The sequence below is a fragment of the Pseudonaja textilis genome, chromosome 3 (genome assembly GCF_049901715.1).
Source record: "Pseudonaja textilis isolate UNSWEBS1 chromosome 3, rPseTex1.2, whole genome shotgun sequence".
NCBI classification, from domain to species: Eukaryota; Metazoa; Chordata; class Lepidosauria; order Squamata; family Elapidae; genus Pseudonaja; species Pseudonaja textilis.
In genome coordinates this window covers 113,493,746-113,516,618 of record NC_141992.1, presented here as the reverse complement: position 1 = coordinate 113,516,618, position 22,873 = coordinate 113,493,746, and the positions used below count along the sequence as shown (strand labels likewise).

General features: G+C 36.8%; 1 protein-coding gene across 1 annotated transcript in view; it reads right to left on the bottom strand.

Annotated features, from left to right (window-relative positions):
• NSUN2 (NOP2/Sun RNA methyltransferase 2) overlaps positions 1–22,873 on the bottom strand; it is a 41,715-nt gene that overhangs the window by 8,819 nt on the left and 10,023 nt on the right. The window contains exons 8-13 of the mRNA XM_087930660.1: positions 22,278–22,352; positions 20,078–20,208; positions 18,559–18,632; positions 17,658–17,788; positions 16,585–16,681; positions 10,751–10,905 (exon numbers count right to left, since the gene is read on the bottom strand). Coding sequence (XP_087786786.1) covers positions 10,751–10,905; positions 16,585–16,681; positions 17,658–17,788; positions 18,559–18,632; positions 20,078–20,208; positions 22,278–22,352 — 663 coding nt within the window. The remainder of the gene's footprint in view (positions 1–10,750; positions 10,906–16,584; positions 16,682–17,657; positions 17,789–18,558; positions 18,633–20,077; positions 20,209–22,277; positions 22,353–22,873) is intronic.

Here is a 22,873-nt window from a genome sequence, read left to right as displayed (position 1 = left end):
TGGACAGTGGAGCATCCCACTGCATCACGAGAGATAAGACAAAGTTTATAAAAATGTCTACAAGCTCACAACGTATATCACTCGCCAATGGCTGGCACCTCAAGGCCAAGGGTGAAGGTATTGCTTATTGTCCATGTTTAAACCAGAATATAAAAATGTTATATGTACCACAGTTAAAAATGAACTTACTTTCTGTGAGTGTATTAGATAAACTAGGATATGTAGTTACATTTGAGAATAATAAGTGCATACTGGAAAGAGATGGCAAAAGGGTAACTGCAGCTTTAAATGGAGCATTATATGTCTTACATGATAGTAAGAAAGGGGAGGCACAGACTGTATTTAATAATACCAAGCCTCATGATGAATGTATCCATTTATTGCATAGACGTTTGGGGCATGTAAATTTTAAAATGCTAAAACGTACAGTTGAGTTATCTGAAGGAATAAGGTTAAAGCCCTGTGATAAGTATTTGCGTTGTAATGTCTGTTGTGAAGATAAGAGTAAAATAATGCCTGCAAATAGGCTAAATGGTTTCAAAACTAAAGAACCTTTAGAAGTTGTATTTGCAGACATTATAGGTCCAAAGAAACCCAGTATGGGGGGTGCTCGATATATACTGAGCATTATGGACCATTACTCTAGATATGGGTTTTGCTACCTAATGAAAAGCAAAACTGAAACATATCAACATTTCTTCAACTGGTTAAAGTTTGCTGAAAGAAAAACCAAACGGCAACTTATAACCCTGGTGACAGATAATCGCATGGAATTTGTTAATAGCAAATTCCAGAATAGGTTAAAGGCAGCTGGAATAGCTCATAAGACATCTGCACCATACAGACCACAACACAATGCATTTGTTGAAAGGCGAGGCCAAACATTGCAGGCGATGACCCGTACTATGTTAACTGATTCTGGGTTACCTGATTCTTTGTGCGGGGAGGCCACAATGTGTGCTAATCATTTATTAAATAATGTGGTTAACTCAACTACTGGTGAAATACCATTCACCATGTGGCATGGCAGGAAGCCTGATTTGAGTTACCTGCACACATTTGGTGCACCAGCATGGGTGCATATCCCTACACAACTCAGGCGTAAAGGGCAACATAGAGCTAAACAATTTTTCTTCGTTGGTTATCAAGCTAACCATAGGGCATATAGATTTTGGGAGAAAGGCACATCTAAGGTGTTATGTAGTGCTAATGCCCAATTTCTAGAGCACGTAGGATGGGATAAGTTAGAGCAGGATAATAATAATGAGGTGATTATTGAATCATACAGAAATCCCATTAAGTATCCCTGTAACTTTAAAAATAATGTAAAGGAAGAAGTACAGGAAGAATTAGAGCCCCTAGAGGAAGAAATAGCTGAAGATGAGGAACAGGTAGTAACTCAACCAAGCCCTGTAATTCCCAGAAGGACTACACGTATATCTAGACCGCCTGAAAGATACCAGGCTAACACAGTGTGCCAGGAAAATAGAATCCCAAGTACTGTGGATGAGATAAGAAGATATCCTTCTAAAGAGAAAGAAAATTGGTATGCAGCAATGAACAAGGAATTGAAATCCTTGAAGGATATGCAAGTGTATGAGAACGTGAGATTACCTAGTAATGAAAAACCCATTGGCTGTAAATGGATTTTTAAAATAAAAACAGATAAGGATGGAAACACAATCCATAAGGCAAGGTTAGTAGCCCAAGGCTTTAGACAAAGTGCAAAAGACTATGATGAAGTATTTGCACCTAGTCTGAAAGCAGCAACTTTAAGGGCAGCTTTAGTGTGGGCAGCAAGCAAGAAATATATAGTTAACCACCTAGATGTGGAAACTGCTTACTTGCATGCTCCACTAAGACATACTGTTTATATGAAAAGGCCTAATGGATTTAAAGGAGACAATAATAATAATAATGATTGTTGGTTATTAAAGAAGAGCCTTTATGGTCTTAAACAATCGGGCTATGAATGGAACCAGTATATTGTGAAGGAACTGACCAATATAGGGTTTAAAGCTGGTTTAGCCGACCCATGTCTATTTAAGAGAGAAAAGAATGGGAAGATATCATTATTATTGTTGTTTACTGATGATATTGCTCTGATAACTAAGACTAATGATGAAGCAAATGAAATAATTGCATCATTAGCCAAGAAAATAAAAATCAAGCAATTAGGGGAGATAAAGAGATATCTAGGATTAAATATACTGAGAACACAGAAAGGTTTTAAGATATCTCAGGAAGATAAGATATCGAAATTGCTAATAGATTATAAGATGGAACTTTGTAAGCCTGCAAAGACTCCAATGAGTCAGGATATTTGCAAAATGGATACACAAAGTCCCAAATGTGATAAGGAACTGTATCAATCTTTGATTGGTAGCTTATCATATATTAGCAATTGGTCAAGGCCAGATATTGTTTTTAGTATTAACCAGCTGGCACGACACAATAATGATCCGCTTCAATGTCACTGGATAGCATTGAAAAGAATCCTAAGATATCTTAAAGGAACATTACACCATGCACTGTATTTAGAACCAAAAGGTGATCTCATATTGAGTGCTTATGCAGATGCTAGTTTTGCAGCAGAAAGAGATACTAGAAAGTCGACTTCAGGAACAGCCATAATGCTGGGTAAGACATTAATAGGCTGGAAGTCAATAAGGCAACAGCATATAAGTTTGTCTACTATGGAGGCAGAATTCTCCTGTTTATCTTTATTGTGTACTGAGTTAATTATGTACAAACAAATGTTGAAGGATATGGGTATAACTGTAAATTACCCTATAGTTGTACATGAAGATAATCAGGCAGCAATTCAAATGGCCACTAATTTTGCAGTTAAAACGAGAAGTAAACATACAGATTTGAGGTATCTTAATGTACGACAATCTGTACAGAGTAAATTGATACAGCTGGAGTACTGCATGTCGGAGGACAATGTAGCTGATCATTTTACTAAAGCCCAAGGTGCTATTAAGCATCTAGAGAGTTGTGAAAAATATGGGTTTAGAATGTAAAGGCATTACATATTTATATCACCCAAAAGGGGAGAATGTTGGGTATATGGATACACCAACCAGGTTTGGGTTGAATAAATATGTAAACCTAGGATTAAGTGTTTTGTTGCTTTAAGCACAAGAAACTGCAATGTCATTGTGGGTGCGGTTGCAGGCAGTAATATAGGTAGGAAGGGAAACATAATAGACCCGGCTTCTGGATGCACCTGGTTCTGTTCCTGGTCTGCTGCCTGCTGGAACGTCTATCTGCTTGCTTTTGGAGGCTACTGTGCCAGATACCATTTCAACTGAACACAAAGACTGTTTGCTTGGTGAGCTGTGGATTCAGCATTGTCTTTGAGAGAAAGGTATCGGGAGGAGAAGATTTACAAGCAGATAAGGACATTGTATTTACTGTTAATGAACTTGATAACTGGATGGATATACTGGATAATGATATATGGACTGAATGACACTTCTTAATCTCTGTGTGAATTAAATAACTATTTTAAAACCACAAACAGTGTTTTTGTCTCCAGTGTGTGTATACTCTTGGGCCCACTCTCTCTCTCATTTGCCTGCCTGGCTGGACTGCTGCTGCATACTCTGCTAGGGGGTTTATCCCCAAACACTAACAACTTTCTTCCCTCTTCTCTGCAATTTCCAAACATTATCAGTTATTTCAATCAAGAGGATGGCCTGTATACTCCATAATAAACATATATGGAAAAGCCTTAGTATATTGAAGTTGCTTGATTCAGCAGGTTTAGTTGTAACATTTTTATTATTGTTGTTATTCAGAGTGGTAATAGCCAATAATATATAGTTTCAACAAGGTAACTATATCTTTTTTCATGGTCAGCAGTCTATTACCATGGAATTTCCTAGGAAATGCAGAACAAAACAGCTTTTTAACATTGAGATTAGTTAGTGTTGCTACAGATTTTTCTATTATAACATGGCTTTCACATAACACTTGAGTATTTAAATACATTACACAAGATCGGTTTATTCAATTTTTGTGAGTCACTTCATCCAAAGTCCTTTGAACTATATGTCAACTATGTCTTTTCCAAGAATACAATGCAACAGATTACTTGCAGAAATCGAAGGATATGTATTTTAGTCTCATAAACATCCTTTTAGTAGAAGGCAGTAAAGGTAGTCCTTGCCTAACAATTACTTGTTCAGTTACCCCTCAAAGTTACAATGGCACCAAACAGAGACTTATGGATGGTTCTTTTAGTTGCAGCATTCCTACAGTCACATGATCACAGTTTGGAAGCTTGACAACCTACCTGCAATTTCAACAAATGTATCCTGCAGTCACATGACAGCCATTTATTTGCTTCTGACATGCAAAGTAAATAGGGAAGCCAGTAGGTTGTTGAAAATGGCAACCACATAACATCATACCTACCAACTGTGTGAGATTTGCTTAACAACAGTAACTGGAACTGCTGTTGTAAGTTACTGCAGTCACATGCCATCACATTTTACAACTGATTCTACCAGCAATGGAGTTGCCAATCCTAACTAGCAATAGCAACAGCACTTAGACTTATATACAGATTTACAATGCTTTTCAGTTTTGCAATGCTTTAAGCGTTTTGCAGAGTCAGCCTCTTTCCCCCAACAATCTGGGTCCTCATTTTACCCACCTCAGAAGGATGGAAGGCTGAGTCAACCTTGAACCTGGTGAGACCAGAACTGCCGAACTGCTGGCAGCTGGTAGAAGTAGCCTGCAGTACTACATTCTAACTGCTGTGCCACCACAGCTCTTTAACAATTACCATTGTTAAGCACGGACTACCTGTACTGAAATGTTCTGAGGGTTCTATTTTAGACAGTGGCCATATTCATATGTAAGTAATCCTCATTTAATGACTATCTTGGAAATTTCTAGTTATAACAGTGATAAAAGAGTAACTCTGTAACCAACATACATATTTACAACCATCACAGCTTAACTGAAACTCCAGAAACTTTCTTTCAATGACATGTTCACTACTACAATCTGTTATATTTATTGTTCTGTGCCTGACCCATTTTTACACAGGGTGTATGTTTACTAGGGTAGCATGTATATTACTGATACTATAAATTTATATAATACTATAATTATTGATTATAAATTATAAATATAAGCAAACTGTTGACTTGTTTGGTATATGGTTTAATGTTTGGAGATTCAGAAAGCTTCACCTTTACCTTATGCTATGGAGTAGTTGGTGATGGAAAGAAAATAATTGCCAATGTTAGGTATAACATAGGTCACCTAACGTAGTTTGGGTAAAATAATATATATAAACTATGAATGTTGGTTTAAGTGTGTGTCACTTTAAATGCAAAGCATGTATTTTGGGTGTGGTGTGAAACCACCATAAGACGCTTTGCTGGCAATTACTGGAGTTGCAGAAAGGAAGAGAGGAGTTTCTGAGTTTGTTGCATATCTCTCTCTACTGCGAGGAGATAAATTACCGGACTGTTATTTTGTAAGTGTACTGACCATTTTCGACACTGGAATTTGCAAATGAATAATCCCTGGACGGACTGAACTAAGTGTATGATATATGGACTGTTTTGACTATGCTTTAACTCTTGCTGGAATAAAACTACTTTAATTGGCACTGTGTATGGTTTACTGAGTGTAAGCTACACAACACTTATCTCACATATTTTGCCTGCCTGCCTGACTGCCCTGCAGATCCTTGCTAGGGTGTATCCCTAACACTGGTTATGGGCCCAGCTGCACAGTCAGACTAACCAGGATATAACAGGCTTATATAAAGTGAGAGCTAGTGTAGTTACACAATACTGTAAACAGACAGCTGTGTTTAATTATAGTGTAATATCCAGAGAAAGATGGCACAAGTCAATTTACCAAGTTTGTCTCTAATATCCAAACTGGAGGGAACAAACTATGTTTCATGGTCTATGAAATGCAGCCTACTTCTACGCAGAGAAGGTTTGTGGAATATAATTCAAAACCCACCAGAGGTAGATGCTTGGGATCCAGAGGATGAAAATGATGCCCAGAAGTTACAAGAATGGAAACTGAAAAATGAACAAGCTCTCTGTATAATAGGACTGACACTCAGTGACCAGCAGCTTGTCCATATTTGTGGAGAAGAAACAGCTGCTAAGTGCTGGGAGAATTTAAAGAAGATTTATGTTCGAGACAGTGTAGGAGCTCATATAAATCTTACACGGAAGCTGTTCAGAACACATCTTCAAAAGAATGGAGACATGTTGACTCATATAAACACTATGAAGAGAATTTTTCAAGAGCTGCATGAAAAAGAGCTTATCTTCACTGAACTGCATCAGGTTTATATAATTTTGTCTTCATTGGATCAGAGTTATGACGATTATGTAACTTCATTGGAAGTGCTGCCAAAGGATAACCTCACATTAACTGACATTACTGGCAGATTAATTGAAGAAGCCAGGAGAAGGCTTGAAAGGGATCAACTCAGAAGGGAACAGCCACAAGAAGAGGAATTATCTTCGTCAGCCTACACAATTAGAAAATGTTTTAATTGTGGAAGAAAAGGACATTTGGCCAGATTCTGCAAGAAAGAAAAATGCCAAAATGCCAGCCAGAATGCAAAAAGGCATCAAAAGGATAAAAAATGCTTAGAGTTAGCCATGTATAGCAACCAAACTGTGAACAATAATAATTTTTGGATTGTAGATAGTGGAGCATCGCACTGCATAACAAAAGATAAGAAAAGATTTATTAAGATGTCCACGAGTTCACAGCAGATATCGTTAGCTAATGGCTGGAAACTGAAAGCAAGAGGTCAAGGTACTGCATATTGTCCTTGCATAAAAGAAAATGTAAAAATGTTATATGTACCACAACTTAAGTTTAATTTGCTTTCAGTTAGAGTTTTGATTAAACTAGGTTATGTAGTTACCTTTAGGGGAGAAAACTGCATAATAGAAAAAGAAGGTAAAAAAGTGACTGCAACTTTAAAAGGTGAATTGTATGTGTTAAATGATAATCAATTAGAGGTGGCTAACACAGTGTATAATGTTAAACCTCATGATGAATGCATACATTTGTTACACAGACGTTTAGGGCATATAAATTTTAAAATGCTCAAGCAAACTGTTGAACTGTCTAAAGGTATAAAACTGAAGCCTTGCAGTAAGTATTTGCACTGCAATGCTTGCAATCAAGAAAAAAGCAAGGTAATACCAGCAAATAGAGTTAATGGATTTAAAACAAAGGAGCCTCTAGAGGTCGTATTTGCTGATATTATAGGTCCTAAAAAACCAAGTGTGGGAGGTGCTCGTTATATATTAAGTATAATGGATCATTATTCTAGATATGGTTTCTGTTATTTAATGAAGAGTAAAACGGAAACATATCAAAATTTCTTTAATTGGTTGAAGTTTGCAGAGAGAAAAACTAAAAGGAAACTAGTAACTCTTGTAACTGATAATGGTACGGAATTTATAAATAATAAATTCCAAAATAGACTGAAGATGGCAGGTGTAGAACATAAAAAGTCTGCACCATATAGGCCACAACATAATTCCTTTATAGAAAGGCGAGGCCAAACACTGCAGGCAATGGCTCGTACTATGTTGTCAGATTCAGGATTACCTGATAATTTGTGGGGAGAAGCAACAATGTGTGGTAATCATATACTGAATAATGTTGTTAACTCAACAACAGGTGAATTACCATTCACATGGTGGCATGGTAGAAAACCTGACCTAAGTTATATGCACACATTTGGAGCACCAGCATGGGTGCATATTCCCACACAACTGAGACATAAGGGACAGCATAGGGCTAAAAGATTATATTTTGTAGGTTACGAATCAAACCATAGATCTTACAGGTTCTGGGAAGAGGGCACAACTAAAATTTATTGTAGTGCTAGTGCTCAATTCCTGGAGCATGTAGGATGGCACAAATTGGAACAAGATTCGAATAAAAGTGTAGTCATAGAAACCTACAAGGGCCCGAGCCACCATACTAGTAAAAATCCAATTAAAGAAAAAGTAAAGGAAGAGAAAATAGAACCAATTAAAGAAGACATAAGTGAAGAGGAAATAGATGACCAGGAACAGGTTATAGATAAAAGTCCACCTGTGAGTCCTGTTCTACCTAGACGGTCAACACGAGTGAGTAGACCACCTGATAGGTATCAGGCAAGTATGGTGTGCCAGATTAGTAAAATTCCAACCACTGTGGAAGAACTAAAATTGTATCCTGCAAAGGATCAGGAGAACTGGCATACAGCAATGAAAAAGGAACTGAATTCATTAAAACAGATGGGAGTCTATGAGAATGCTACATTACCTCCAGGTGAAAAGTCCATTGGTTGTAAATGGATATTTAAATTAAAAACAGGTACAAATGGGACTGTTACCCATAAGGCTAGGTTGGTAGCTCAAGAATTTAATCAAACTGCATGTGATTATGAAGAAGTGTTTGCACCAAGTCTAAAAGCAACAACCTTGAGAGCAGCTTTAGTGTGGGCAGCTAAGAAAAACTATATCATAAATCATTTAGATGTAGAAACTGCCTATCTGCATGCACCATTGCAGCACACTATATACCTAAAGAAACCTGTAGGGATTAAGGATGATAAAACTAATAATGACTGTTGGAAGCTTAAAAAGAGTCTCTATGGATTAAAACAATCTGGTTACGAATGGAACCAATATATTGTTAAGGAGTTAAACAATATAGGGTTTAAAGCAGGTTTAGCTGATCCATGTTTATTCAAAAGAGAGAAAAATGGTGGAATAGTGTCATTATTATTGTTGTTTACAGATGATATTGCCTTAATTACAAAAACTAATAATGAAGCTACTGAAATAATATCATTATTAGGTAAGAGGATAAAATTAAAGCAATTAGGAGAGATAAAACAGTATCTCGGATTGACAATAAATAAAACCAATAGTGGCTATAAGATATCTCAAGAGGATAAGATTTATCAATTACTAAAAACATATAAGATGGAACTTTGCAAGCCAGCAAAAACTCCAATGAGTCAGGAATTTTGCCGGACTGATGCTCAGAGTTCAAAATTCGATAAGACTATCTATCAGTCGCTAATTGGTAGTCTATCATACATTAGTAATTGGTCAAGGCCAGATATTGCCTATGGGGTTAATCAATTGGCTAGATTCAACGCTGAACCCAATGAACGACACTGGCAAGCGGCAAAACGTATCTTAAGATATCTTAAAAGGACGATGCACTATGCATTGTATTTGGAGCCAAAAGATGATTTGATTTTAAGTGCATATGCTGATGCAAGTTTTGCAACAGATATAAACACTAGGAAATCAACTTCTGGAATGGCTATACTATTAGGAAAAGCATTAATTGGTTGGAGGTCAATTAGACAGCAACACATGAGTATGTCCACAATGGAAGCAGAATTTTCATGTCTATCTTTATTATGTACTGATTTAATTCTGTATAAACAGTTGTTGTTGGATATGGGATTAACTGTTAATGATTCCATTGTTGTGTATGAGGACAATCAAGCAGCCATACAGTTGGCTACAAATATTGCTGTAAAAACGAGATCTAAGCATACAGATCTTAGATATCTGAATGTAAGACAATCTGTAAAAGATGGTTTAATAAGATTGAAGTATTGTATGACTGAGCAAAATATTGCTGATCAATTCACGAAAGCCCAAGGTGCAGTGAAACACAAAGAGAGTTGTGATGACTATGGGTTAAGGTTGTAAATAGATATATATATATTATTATATTACCCAAAAGGGGAGAATGTTAGGTATAACATAGGTCACCTAACGTAGTTTGGGTAAAATAATATATATAAACTATGAATGTTAGTTTAAGTGTGTGTCACTTTAAATGCAAAGCATGTATTTTGGGTGTGGTGTGAAACCACCATAAGAGGGAGCAAGAGACACTGACGAGAAGCTGACGATTCCCTGACGCTTTGCTGGCAATTACTGGAGTTGCAGAAAGGAAGAGAGGAGTTTCTGAGTTTGTTGCATATCTCTCTCTACTGCGAGGAGATGAATTACCGGACTGTTATTTTGTAAGTGTACTGACCATTTTCGACACTGGAATTTGCAAATGAATAATCCCTGGACGGACTGAACTAAGTGTATGATATATGGACTGTTTTGACTATGCTTTAACTCTTGCTGGAATAAAACTACTTTAATTGGCACTGTGTATGGTTTACTGAGTGTAAGCTACACAACACTTATCTCACATATTTTGCCTGCCTGCCTGACTGCCCTGCAGATCCTTGCTAGGGTGTATCCCTAACAGCCAGGGTAACTGAAGAGGAGGGTTTTAGATTGAAGAATGGCAATTTTTTAAATTCCTCTTGTTCTGCATTCTTTTGGAATGGGCAAGAGACTAACAAATAAGAAATCAGCCGGAATATGGTTCAGACATCCAGGTAAACAAATAATTCCAATTATTATGGAATGTGTTTTGTGCACAGTTCTTGCTATTTTAATGCCATTATTCTCAGGCATATAGCATATATTGCACCATCAAGTGAATTTAAAATATGCTTCATTTTCTTAGCAGAAAACCACATTCTTTTCAAAAGGCTAGACATTAAGAACAGATCAATAATTCTATGAAATCTATTGTGATTTCAGAGTTTTCCTTAGATGTCTCAGATATCCAACAATTTTCCTACCCCGAAGGGTTAGAGTGTAGATCAGCACACTTCTGTTAATAACAACAGCTTTAGTTTTCATTTTCTTACCCACAAACTCCATCCTTTTTGTTCTCCACACTCTCGGTTACCGATGTCTCTCCATCTTTTGCATCTTGCATTATAGGACCTTCACTTTCTAAAGGATGCTGTTCTGCATCTACAGGCATTAAATCTCCAGTCTTCTGAGGCAACTTATTCTGAACCTGTTCCAAAACAGAACAATATTTCAATTCCAGAAAAATCATCTCTGTTTGCTATCTCCAAAATACATTGGAAAATTGATACAACCTTAGAGGGGGTTAAAAAAATGGACTTCTTTATTTTTTTATTTTGCTTTATTTCTTTTTCACGTTATTACTTTTCCCTATTCTTACTTTCAGTTTAAAATCTATATTGTTTTTCAGTCTATTGAAAACTTTTTAAATAAACAAGACAAAAACCATTTGAAAATTGACAGCAACTGTGACATTTGTAAATTTTAAAAACATTTCAACATTGATAAATATTTACCCGCCCATTTAAGCATGAAATAATTTTAATAAAATGCTAAGAACATCATTCAAGTAGGAATAATAACAACTTGAAAATTATCACACCAGTGCTATATTCTGGGGTTTTGTTTGCTAATCTATTCAATCATCTATTCTTAGTGAAAATTAGTGAAAATACACTTATTCTCCAATGTAAATACTAGAATACAGTTTGTTAAAAATCTCAGTGGCTTAAAGAATTACTATAGGAATAGTTTTCATAGATTACATTCCACTTCACTGAATGCATTGTGCTTTTTATTTGCAACATGGCATAAAAGGTACATCTGAAAATGCCGCAAGTTTCTTGTAGTTACTTGGTGCCGCCCGTTTTATTGGATCTTTCATTATCAGGCAACTTTTGCTAGATGATAACCAATCTCCAATTTCATCTCCTTGAACTATACTGCTAAAGTGCTTGGCAAATGAGTAAATATAGACCAGTCAGACATTTCAACCAAAAACCATGCAGCTCATTTTTTCACCTGATGCTGACCAGTTCTTGATCTTTCTTGCCCTTTTTTTAGCCAGGCTGCATTCTACTTGTATTTCTTTGGATTGCCCCATTAGTGTTCCCAAAGATGCACTGTTTCTTCTTTGTCATGGGTTTGACTGGTTCACTGCAGTCTCTCCACTGATGGGTTGCTTGGAACAGTTCTGATTAGACTGAAATTGAAGATTCTGCCAATAATATGCAATTTGACCTTTTTATCTGTTGATCTTCTTGGATATAGCTGTTATTTGCCATTCTACTGTTATTTGTAATTTAACAATAATGCAAAATACTATAGCTGCCTACACCCATTGATTCTGGCGTGACTTCTGCTGCTTGATTTGGTTTCTTTTCTGTGTATTTATCAAATTTAGAAACTTCCAATCTCACTCTTCCTAAGGAAAGGTGAATAAACATTCTTATTCATTGATTAATTAATGAAATGTATATATCAATTTATATTTATATATCCTCCCATTTCACTGAAAATAACTCTGAGCCGCATGCTCAAAGGGTAAAACTGCATATAAAAAACACAAATATAAAAGATATAAAAATCACATTAACAGTAAAGAGGGGATAAATCTAGCCAGCTCATCAATGGAGCTATATCTAAGCATGTCTCCAGTTCCCTGGAAGCCCAAGACCAGATAACATAACTACGTTTCGAGGCCCCTCTGAAATATCGAGAGATGGAGCTAATCTAATTTTGAGGCGGAAGAATGCTTCGTGCAGCAGATGTCATAGCAGAGAAGGCATATCTCGTGGGAGTCAGCAAATGTATGTCCATAGCTGATGGCACCTGCAGCTTTTTTTTCTTTTTCTTTTGCCAGATCTAATTGGGTGGGCTGATGCAACCAGGGAGAGGCAGTCCCTCAGACAGCTCAATCCTATGCCATGTAAGACTTAATAGATCAAACCAGCATCTTCAATTGGACTTGGAAGCAAACCAATGGTAACCAATGCAGCTTACAGATAGGGAACGTGTGCTGTTCTAGGCGTGCACATTACTGTCCATGCTGCTGTACTCTGTACCAGCCAAAGCTTCCAGATACTTTTCAAGGGCTGCTTCACATAGAGCGCACTGCAATAGTCCAATCTGAAGAAAACTAAGGCATGAGTGATTGTAATCAGGACCTGCCGATCCAGGAACGGGGCCACATTCTTGCATTGTTGTTTCTTATGCCCAAAGCAATTTGAGTGGAGCAAAGATTTAGCGAACACATCAAAGACAGTGGTAAAGATTGACTTTTTCTACGTGTGAGCTAAAGACAAATTATTCATACGTCTATTCTCAATATACAATAGGCCACAAATATTTGGAACAGGTCTTTACATATGCTTCCTTTTTCTATTGTACACATATCAAGGGCACCTCTCCCAGCTGCTGTCAGGAAGAGTGCTAATTTCTGTTTGGTACCCTCTTTATGGCATCCAGTTGCTCTGAAGCACAGAAGAAATGCTTTGTTGAAAGGGCTGCCTTTGGCCTTCCACAGTGCCAGAATGCTTCTGTTCTGAGGGAAGCTTCAAAGCAGCCTTTCTTTCTCTGCAGCTGTCACCAGTCAGCTACCACCAAAGGGGGCATATTCTCCAAGGGTAGCTCAGTACTACAATTGACTTGTGGTTTGACTGTGCAGTAACACTCAGATGTACTTCTTTTAATAAGCTAACAGGAGAGTTTTGTTTTGTTGGGCCAAAACTGGGTCTCCAGCATGTCACGATTACTGCAGAGAAATTCAGATTCACTTCTAAAACTATGTGTTATTCATTTATGGAGAGCCAGTATCAGAAGAGAAGTCCTGATTGTAGTTATTAAGATCAGTTTAAACTCAACTCTGACCTGGAGCAAAAAAGTATTTTGCATAGAGCTTTTGCAGTATTTTCAAAGACCAGACCATTTCTCCCCATAACATAGGTGAGGTTCCACTTTTGATATACAGGTGAAACTCGAAAAATTAGAATATTGTGCAAAAGTTCATATATTTCAGTAATGCAACTTAAAAGGTGAAACTAATATATGAGATAGACTCATTACATGCAAAGCAAGATACCGTATATACTCGAGTATAAGTCGACCCGAATATAAGCCGAGGCACCTAATTTTGCCACAAAAAACTGGGAAAACTTATTGACTCGAGTATAAGGAAGCAGAGGCAGCCTCTAGGCTCAGAAAACAACACGAGCCGAGGTGGCTTCGTTTCCTCAGCCCCAGCTGCTTTCAGTCCGCTCGGGAGGAGGGGGAGGAGGAGGTGGTGGTGGCGGCTCGTGTTATTTTCTGAGCTCTAGGCTCGCGATCTCAGAAAACAACGTGAGCCGCCGCCACCACCTCCTCCTCCCCCTCCTCCTGAGCGGACTGAAAGCAGCTGGGGCTGAGGAAACGAAGCCACCTCGGCTCGCGTTGTTTTTTCTGCTTCCTTTCGCGTTGTTGGATCTTCCGTCGCTTTTGCCTTCTCCCTATGTCTTCCCTCTGTTAAAATCCCCCCACACACACACTTATTTTCAGGCAGATAGATTTCGTGTCTGAGCATTCTCACATGATGGTGGGTCTTCCCCCCCCCCCCTAAAAACAGTTAAATAAAGAAAAAACAATATATCCTCATGCAAGAACTTTTCTGCTTCCGATTACCCCCATGCTTACAAGTTGCAAAGGAAACACGGAAGCAGGGAAGCGGCTGCCCAGCTCCAGAGCTCCACACCAATTTTCTTTCAGAGGGAATCTCACTCGAGTATAAGCCAAGGGTTTGTTTTTTTTCAGCACAAAAAATGTGCTGAAAAACTCGGCTTATACTCGAGTATATACGGTAGTTCAAGCCACGATTTGTCATAATTGTGATGATTATGGCTTACAGCTCATGAAAATCCCAAATCCACAATCTCAGAAAATTAGAGTATTACATGCAATCAATAAAACAAGGATTGTACATAGAACAATATCAGACCTCTGAAAAGTATAAGCATGCAGATGTACTCAGTACTTGGTTTGGGCCCCTTTTGCAGCAATTACTGCCTCAATGCTGTGTGGCATGGAACCTATCAGCCTTTGGCACTGCTGAAGTGTTATGGAAGACCAGGATGCTTCAATAGCGGCCTTCAGCTCTTCTGTATTGTTCTGTCTCATGTCTCTCATCTTTCTCTTGGTAATGCCTCATTCTTCCTCCAGACTCTGGGTCCTTGGTTTCCAAATGAGATACAAAAGTTGCTCTCATCAGAAAAGAGGACTTTGGACCACGGAGCAACAGATCAAATCTGTTTTTCTTTAGCCCAGATAAGACGCTTCTGACGTTGTTTGCTGTTCGGGAGCAGCTTGACAAGAGGAATACGACATTTGAAGCCCATGTCCAGGATCCGTCTGTGTGGTGGCTCTTGATGCACTGACTCCAGCCTCAGTCCACTCCTTGTGGAAGTCCCCAACACTTTTGAATGGCCTTTTCCTGACAATCCTCTCCAGGCTGCAGTCATCCCTGCTGCTTGTGCACTTTTTTCTTCCACACTTTTCCCTTCCACATAACTTTCTATTAATGTGCTTTAATACAGCACTTTGGGAACATCCAACTTCTTTTGCAATTACCTTTTGAAGCTTTCCCTCCTTATGGAGGGTGTTAATGATGGTTTTCTGCACATCTGTCAGGTCAGCAGTCTTTCCCATGTGTGTGATTCCTACTGAACCAGACTGAGAGACCATTTAAAGGCTCAGGAACCCTTTGCAGGTCTTATGGCTTAATTAGCTGATTAGAGTGGGACACCTTGAGCCTAGAATATTGAACCTTTTCACAATATTCTAATTTTCTGAGATTGTGGATTTGGGGTTCTCATGAGCTGTAAGCCATAATCATCTCAATTATGACACATCACGGCTTGAACTATCTTGCTTTGCATGTAATGAGTCTATCTCATATATCTGGTTCATCTTTTAAGTTGCATTACTGAAATAAATGAACTTTTGCACGATATTCTAATTTTTTGAGTTTTATCTGTATAGTAATATCTTCATAGTAAACAATGAATTATGGTGAAATGTGTGCAAAACTAGTACAAGAAATCCTTCCAAACAATACAGTAATGATTGTTGATAAGACTATAATCAGCACTGCTAATGTGAAGATATATTCTGCACACATTTACACTCTCAATTGTCTGGGTATTGTTTTTTCAAACTTAAGACCATTTCCATTTCCTTGTTACTTTACTGCTTACATTGCAACTTCAACTTTCCCCTGAAGCCCATTTTTTTTCTTAAATTGACAACTATGTGATGAAATGAACTCAGACCTGCAAAAGTCTAGGTCATAATTAACCTCTTAGCCTATAAGATGCCATGGATTCCTTTGCTCTTTTGCTGCAAGCAAAAAAACCAATCCAACAACTCTTTAACAAATTATTGTTTAGAAATAGCACTTCCAGATAAAACATCACATGTATATTACAATAAAGGGAAAGAGAAAGTATGAATCAAGGATGCCCTCCAAACATAGTGCAATGTTTTTTTTCCTGCATGAAGAAGAAAAATAATATGAAGTACTAGTTTCTTTTATGGAAACATAATCCCTGTTTTTTAAGCTCTATTCCTTGTATAAGGCTTAAAAATCTAACCTCACTAGACAAGGGTTCTGGATTAAATTTGTTTATTTTTGCTTAATTATATATCCAAGGGCTCAGAATGCCTAATTTGAGGTGAATTTTCCGTGGATAATTTCTCACCTCTCTCCATCACAAACTTCAATATTCAGCTGTGATCCAGTTTCCAAAGTAGTTTCCTATGAAGCATGCTATTTGTAATTCACAATTATTTCATGGTATTTCTAAAACTCTTATCCTTTTAAAACATACAAGAAAATGTTTTTAATAATACCAAACATTACCTTGGGCTGACGCTTGTTCCATGGCATAGGTGATTTTTTAATTAATACAGCAATGAAGAAACCTCCAGTATTCTGGTGATGTGGTAAAATTCTAAAACTAGATAAGCAACATGGATGTTGTATCAATAGGCATATTATTGGGCTTACTTAACTCTGCCATCAGAAAATGATTTTAAAAACTTTAAATTAAACATGATCATTTTTTGCATGATTTTGTACAGCCAATTTGCTTGCTTTAGTTATATATCTTATTAAAGAGGACTCAGGATCTAAAATTTAGTAATTACAGCTGATCTATGGCCTCTTCCATCCCAGAACAGCTTTGTTCAGTAAGCATGGGACCTGTATTTCCTTGGAACAGCACAACCGAGATTTCAAGGGTACTGTGAGTGCTGATCAAAAATTAAACATCTCTATCTACCCCAAACTCAGGAAAGACCTTTGGGTATGGCATAATGAATTACCATCAATTCTAGTGAGGAGATACCTCAACATTCCCTGATCTGAATGAGTTTGCCCTTATGGTTCAGAGGAGACAAAAACTGATGATGTACAACTGTACAGTATTCTCATACTCTTGGTTCCATCAAGAGTATCCAAGATACCAAATTACTATTATATCAGCCTATTAACCAATTTTAACATTATTACTACTACTGCTAAATTCTGTATTGCCAAGGCTATAATATGCTATCAAGTATTGTACTTTTGATTATCGGTTTTTAAGCAGTTTAATGTGGGAAATTGTTTGCCGTACTAATAAAAGAATTTGGAAATTGCTGGAGAAAAATAGCATATAAAATATTGCACCCTACTGCACCCAACTTGTAAAAAATGTTTTCTGGTGTTTTTCATTATTTATTTTTTTTGCTGAAATATCTCAGTGTGTGTCTTTGAAGGAGGATGGGAAGTAGGGGTTCCTGATACCGCTGGAACTTTATTAAACCCTTAAAATGTATCTCTACATCTTAATTTTTTTTAACTGTGTATGTCTCCCAGTTGGACAAATACTTGGCAACATTAAAGTGAACTTGAATTCAACACCACCTTACAGATATGACAACTTTACATACCAGCGCTCCAAATGTAATGCTTTAAGTTTTTGTTCATCTTTTAAAGGGAACATTGTGGGTCGAATCTGTGTATGCCTGCTAGGAGGTACTTCTTTCCAGTCTTCAAACCAATTACCATCTTTGGTCATTACCTAGGTGGGAAAATACAATGTCTTCCAAATCTTACTATTAATCTGCTCATCAAAGCAGCACAGCTCCCCTTTCTCTCATGAAATTTAATGCTGAAATATAACAAGGGCCAAGTGACTACCCGATCATCAATAAATTATATGGAAATTGGTTGCCTTGTAATATGGTTAAACTGGTCTGGGAAAAGATACCTTGAGAAAATATACCCTCTTGATGGTATTATTGCTAAAAGATCTCCAGCCAAGAGGTGCTTCCCACTCCCTTCTCCCACCACAGTGTTTATATAAATGATCAGAGGTGTTCCCTGCCCCCATTCCATTTTTGGGGCAGTTCACATTTTTAAAAAAATTTGGTTCCCACCTGTATAATTTTTACAAATATCTCAAGGCAGCGAGCAGAGCCAACACTTCTTCCTTCTCTTATTTTCCTTACATCAATCCTGTGAGGTAAATTGGGCTGAGAAGGAGTGATTGGCTCAAAGTCACCCAGTTGGCTTTCATGACTAGGCAGGACTTGAACTCATGGTCTCCTTCTTTTTAGCCTGTTGCCTTAACCACTAGACCAAACTGGCTCTCCTAAGCAGAAGCATAAAATGCATCACTGTTTATATAGCATGCTTCAGCAATGAAGAAACCTCAGTGAGACTTGAAAAGGGCAATTCAGGTGAATGATTTCATTCTGAATAAATAATGAACCCATTTACTTTTGGAAATTTAGTTTGTTCACGTCTGATATAAATCCCTAAATGCAATACATATTTTTATAAAATTACCTTCCATTTTGTAATGCCTGGCAACCTTTTCAAACCTGGCAACTCAGAAGAGACATCAGCAAGTTCTAAGGCACCTTCAAAAAACCAAATCAAGATTATAAGCATTTGACTGGAAAAATCATTGCAAGTTATTTTTTCAATATCAAGAATAACTTCGTACCTTAAAAGTAAATCTGATACGAATTTAATTTGTATTGTAAATAGTTTCTAGTTTAATACATGGATTGAGGTTAGGATTAGCCATAATCCTACCAGCTTGTCAGCTCAAGAGAGAGCTGCTTATAAGAGCACCCAAAGGCATATTTTGTCAGTTAAATTTGCAAGTAAGTTTGAAAATAACTATGCCCCAGCGGCCATTATATTACTTAAAGTTCTGATCATGGTTATGATATTCCATAATGATGTACTATTAAGAGCTTAGAAGTCATTCAGTCAAAAATTTAAAAAATAATAACACTTGTCCATCATTCAAATTTTTATGCTTTAATCTAGTTAGAATCAGGATGCATCCTTTTGGGAGCTCAATTAAGATTCTATTGACCCAATTCTGCCAGAACCGAATCTTTTGGGAAACGTCCCTTCTCCACCTCACCTTGCTAAACTGGCATGGTGCTTTCCTAAAAAGATAAATTAACAATGACTTAACATACTGAGGCCTTTCCTCAATGCCATTTTCTCCCTTGTTTAGATAAACTGGCTGAACTGAAACAGAGAATTGGGATTTAAATATTTAAGCTGAGAGAATCAGGACTTCTAATGATTTCTATAGAGTAATTGCCCCCCCCGCAAAAAACCAATCCACTGGTAGCTATTCATTTCATATCTACATGCTCCTTGTAAGAGGCTCTTTATTCTGACACAAATGGGAACTACCTAATAGGAGAACAATTAGCAGAAGCACTAACATTCCTTAAAAGCCAAACTTTCCTGTGCAAAGATGAAGGATGACTGTACCAATGTGCTGTTAAAATGCCCATTAAATACTGAATGATCAACATTCATAGCTAATTGTACATAATTGTTATTTTAATTGCTCCTGTGAGTATGGGATTACTGCTCTTCTTTTATGTGATCAATGCTCAGGTGAGGCTGCAAAATTTCCATCAATAGCTATGGGTTTTAGAAGCCACTGGTGCTGCCTTTATTGTATCAGACTTTTCTGCTTTTTTCTATTTTATTCACCATATTTGCTGATCACCCATGGATTGTACTATGTACAATATTTGTAATGCTTAGGCTTAGACTCAAGTACCAGTAAATCATTTCCTGCAGAGGCAGCATGGTTCATTTGTGACTAGAATCAGAAAAGAAACATCATGCCACCTGTATTTACTCAGCTATAATTTCTAGAAAGATGACCTAGCAGCAGCTAGATTAAAATTAGAATTCCAACATAACAAATATTAAACTAACCCAGATTTTCAATCAAGACCCTGCCCTGCAAGTTCAGGCAAAAGAGTAAGCTTTATCTTCTTTTTGACCTAACTAAAATACCATTTTCCCTTTAAACTATACACACCTTCACTTTTTTCCAGCAGAGAACTAATGACAGCTTCATTTTCAATAGGATTCAATGAACAGGTAGAGTACACCATTCTACCTCCTTCTGCTAGCTGTTCGGCTCCACGAGTTGCAATCCTTAGCTGCAGTCTGCATAGAAAATATTGTTCAAAACTTAATTAGCAGGGCATGAAATCTGAAATTAGAAATTAATTATATTGTTTGTATCCTTGGAGCTACAGATATCCTGTTAATTTTCAGGTAAGAACTGAACCAACTTGTTCACTCTAAAATCAATGCATGGAAAGATTTTAGAGCCGATCAAAAAAAACCAATCAGGCTGTAAGTACATTGAACACACTGTCTTAACTACAAAAAAAAAAAAGAATTATCAGGAAACTAAAATGATCTCATTTTTAACATGTAGGTAGCTTCTCTAGTAAATATAAATATAATTGCATGTGTTGATTCCAATAAACCATTTCACAAAATAAAATTATGAAATTGTGAAATAACTGCTGTTGAATACCATGAACATTTGAATACACAATAGTTATATTCAAAGAATGCTCATAAAACAGTTCCTTAACAAAGAGAGAGCAGATGCTACAAGGTTTAGTTCTAGCCCTGTTCTTTCCAGTGTGGAATGTTAATGATCTTAACAGAATATCTACCAAATCTGAAAGTGACATGCAATTGTGTAGGAGAGCTAATACCACCACAGAAGACAGAAATAATCTTACTAGATTACAGCATAGCTAACAAATGATTGAGTGGTTAGAGCCCACAACTTTGTCCTCCTGACCTTTTGGGGTTTCAGGAATCTTTTTATGTGGATTGAAAGGGTGGGAATAAAAAAAAGGAGGTTTCCTGGACAGAAGCCACATTCATTCCACTCATGACTCCAAATCACACCACTATAATTAAATCAATTTGTTAAACTGTTGCTGAAATTAAATCACTGTTCTGCAATGTAATATAAGGGTCACATACAACCATTCAGAATATCAATCCCTCACTTAGACAAAGGGGTTAGAATATCAAAATTAAAAATATGAAATATAATGGACGCATAAAATTATGCACTTAGGAAACAGAAATCAAAGTGGATAATATCTGTAAAGCATATTAAAAAATCTTGGAACGACATATTGCAAACTGAATCTAAGTGTAATATGGCTACAGAATAAGACAAAAGTAGTTTTAGACTGTATCAATAGAGGCAGTTACAAATAATCAGAAGTAAAATGTTCCACTTTGTGTTGGTCAGTAATCTTTCCAGTTGCTGGCACCATGCTAAGAAGAGTTCAGCCAAAGTGGAAGAAACAAAAGAATGAGGCCAAGAAACAGCTCTCTAAACGAAGACTGAAGGAGGCTGGCATTTTTAGTCTTGAGCAAAAAAACTAAGGAATGATAGTACTCTTTAAATACCTAAAAGTATGTATGTCATGCAGAAAATGGTCATGAGTATGGGACATTGTACACTGGATATAAATGTTAAAAAACCAAAACATTTAGCAATAAGGGAAGTTAGTTAGGGGTACAACTAATTAACTAGAGGTTAATTAACTGAGCAGTTTACAGAGTCAGCATATTTCCCCCAATAATCTGGGTCCTCATTTTACCCACCTCAGAAGGATGGAAGGCTGAGTCAACCTTGAGCCGGTGAGACTCAAACTGCCAAACTGCAGCCAGCGGTCAGCAGAAGTAGCCTGCAGTAGTACATTCTAACCACTGCGCAACCATAGCTCAATAGAAGTGGCAGCCTTCCTTTAGCTGGATTGCCAAAAATGCAAATAGGCTCTAATTTGGATTGCTGCACTGAGCAGCAAATTGGATTCAATAGCTTAAATGGCCACTTCCCACTTTAGAAATATTAGAATAAACTTGTCTGGCTTTTGTGGTGGAATGGGGAATCAGAAAAATAAAAATAAATTGAAATCTATCCAAAATATATACCTTGGAATATATTTTTTTAAAGGGGGGGCGGGTGTCTGGCAAATGATGCAAATGAGGCATATTTTTATGTCAATTTACCTCACATTAAAATTTTCTATACATGGAGAGAACTGGGCACAATGCAGTCCATAGGCTGCAAACAGAATAGAGTGGTAATATCAGAAATCCAAGTTTTTATTTTTGCATATAAAAAAAAGTCAAGACATTAATCAAATTCTTAATTTCATTTCAAAAGTTGAAAGAAATATATATTTTCCTACCCGTGTAGTTGCAAGCTATTATGTGTACTCCACTTTTTCCATATATCAATATTTTTTCTCAAGGTTCCATCTCCACTAAAAGAGATATTTCTACATTAATTCCAAGACTGTGAAAGTTATGTGTTCTGAGCAAGTTGCAATATAACATTTTTATACAAATAGGTTGAAATTACAGTAGTGCGTTTTTAAACAGTTGGCATTTTTCAAAGTTAATATTTTATTAGTGTAAAACACAAGTGATATTGTGTACAATAGTATTTATACAGCAATGATTAGAAGCTATGAAAACTCTGATGATAACTTAAACCTTTAAAGATAAAGAGAGAAAAATTCATGTAAATATTAACTATAATTTCTAAAATGTTTAGAATACCATTCTCCATGATGTAAAAGTTAAACAACCTTATGCTTATCAAGATTTCTAACTTTCCCCTTCTTTATTCCTCAGTTTGTGGTGTTTATAAATATTTAGGCTTTCTTAGAAAGATTAGTGCATTTTAATTGACACAAAATAAATGGAACAGAACTAGCTCCAGTGTTGATTAACCAACTTGTTTATAACTTGGATTTCAATGGCCAGCGCTCTAGGCAATTCT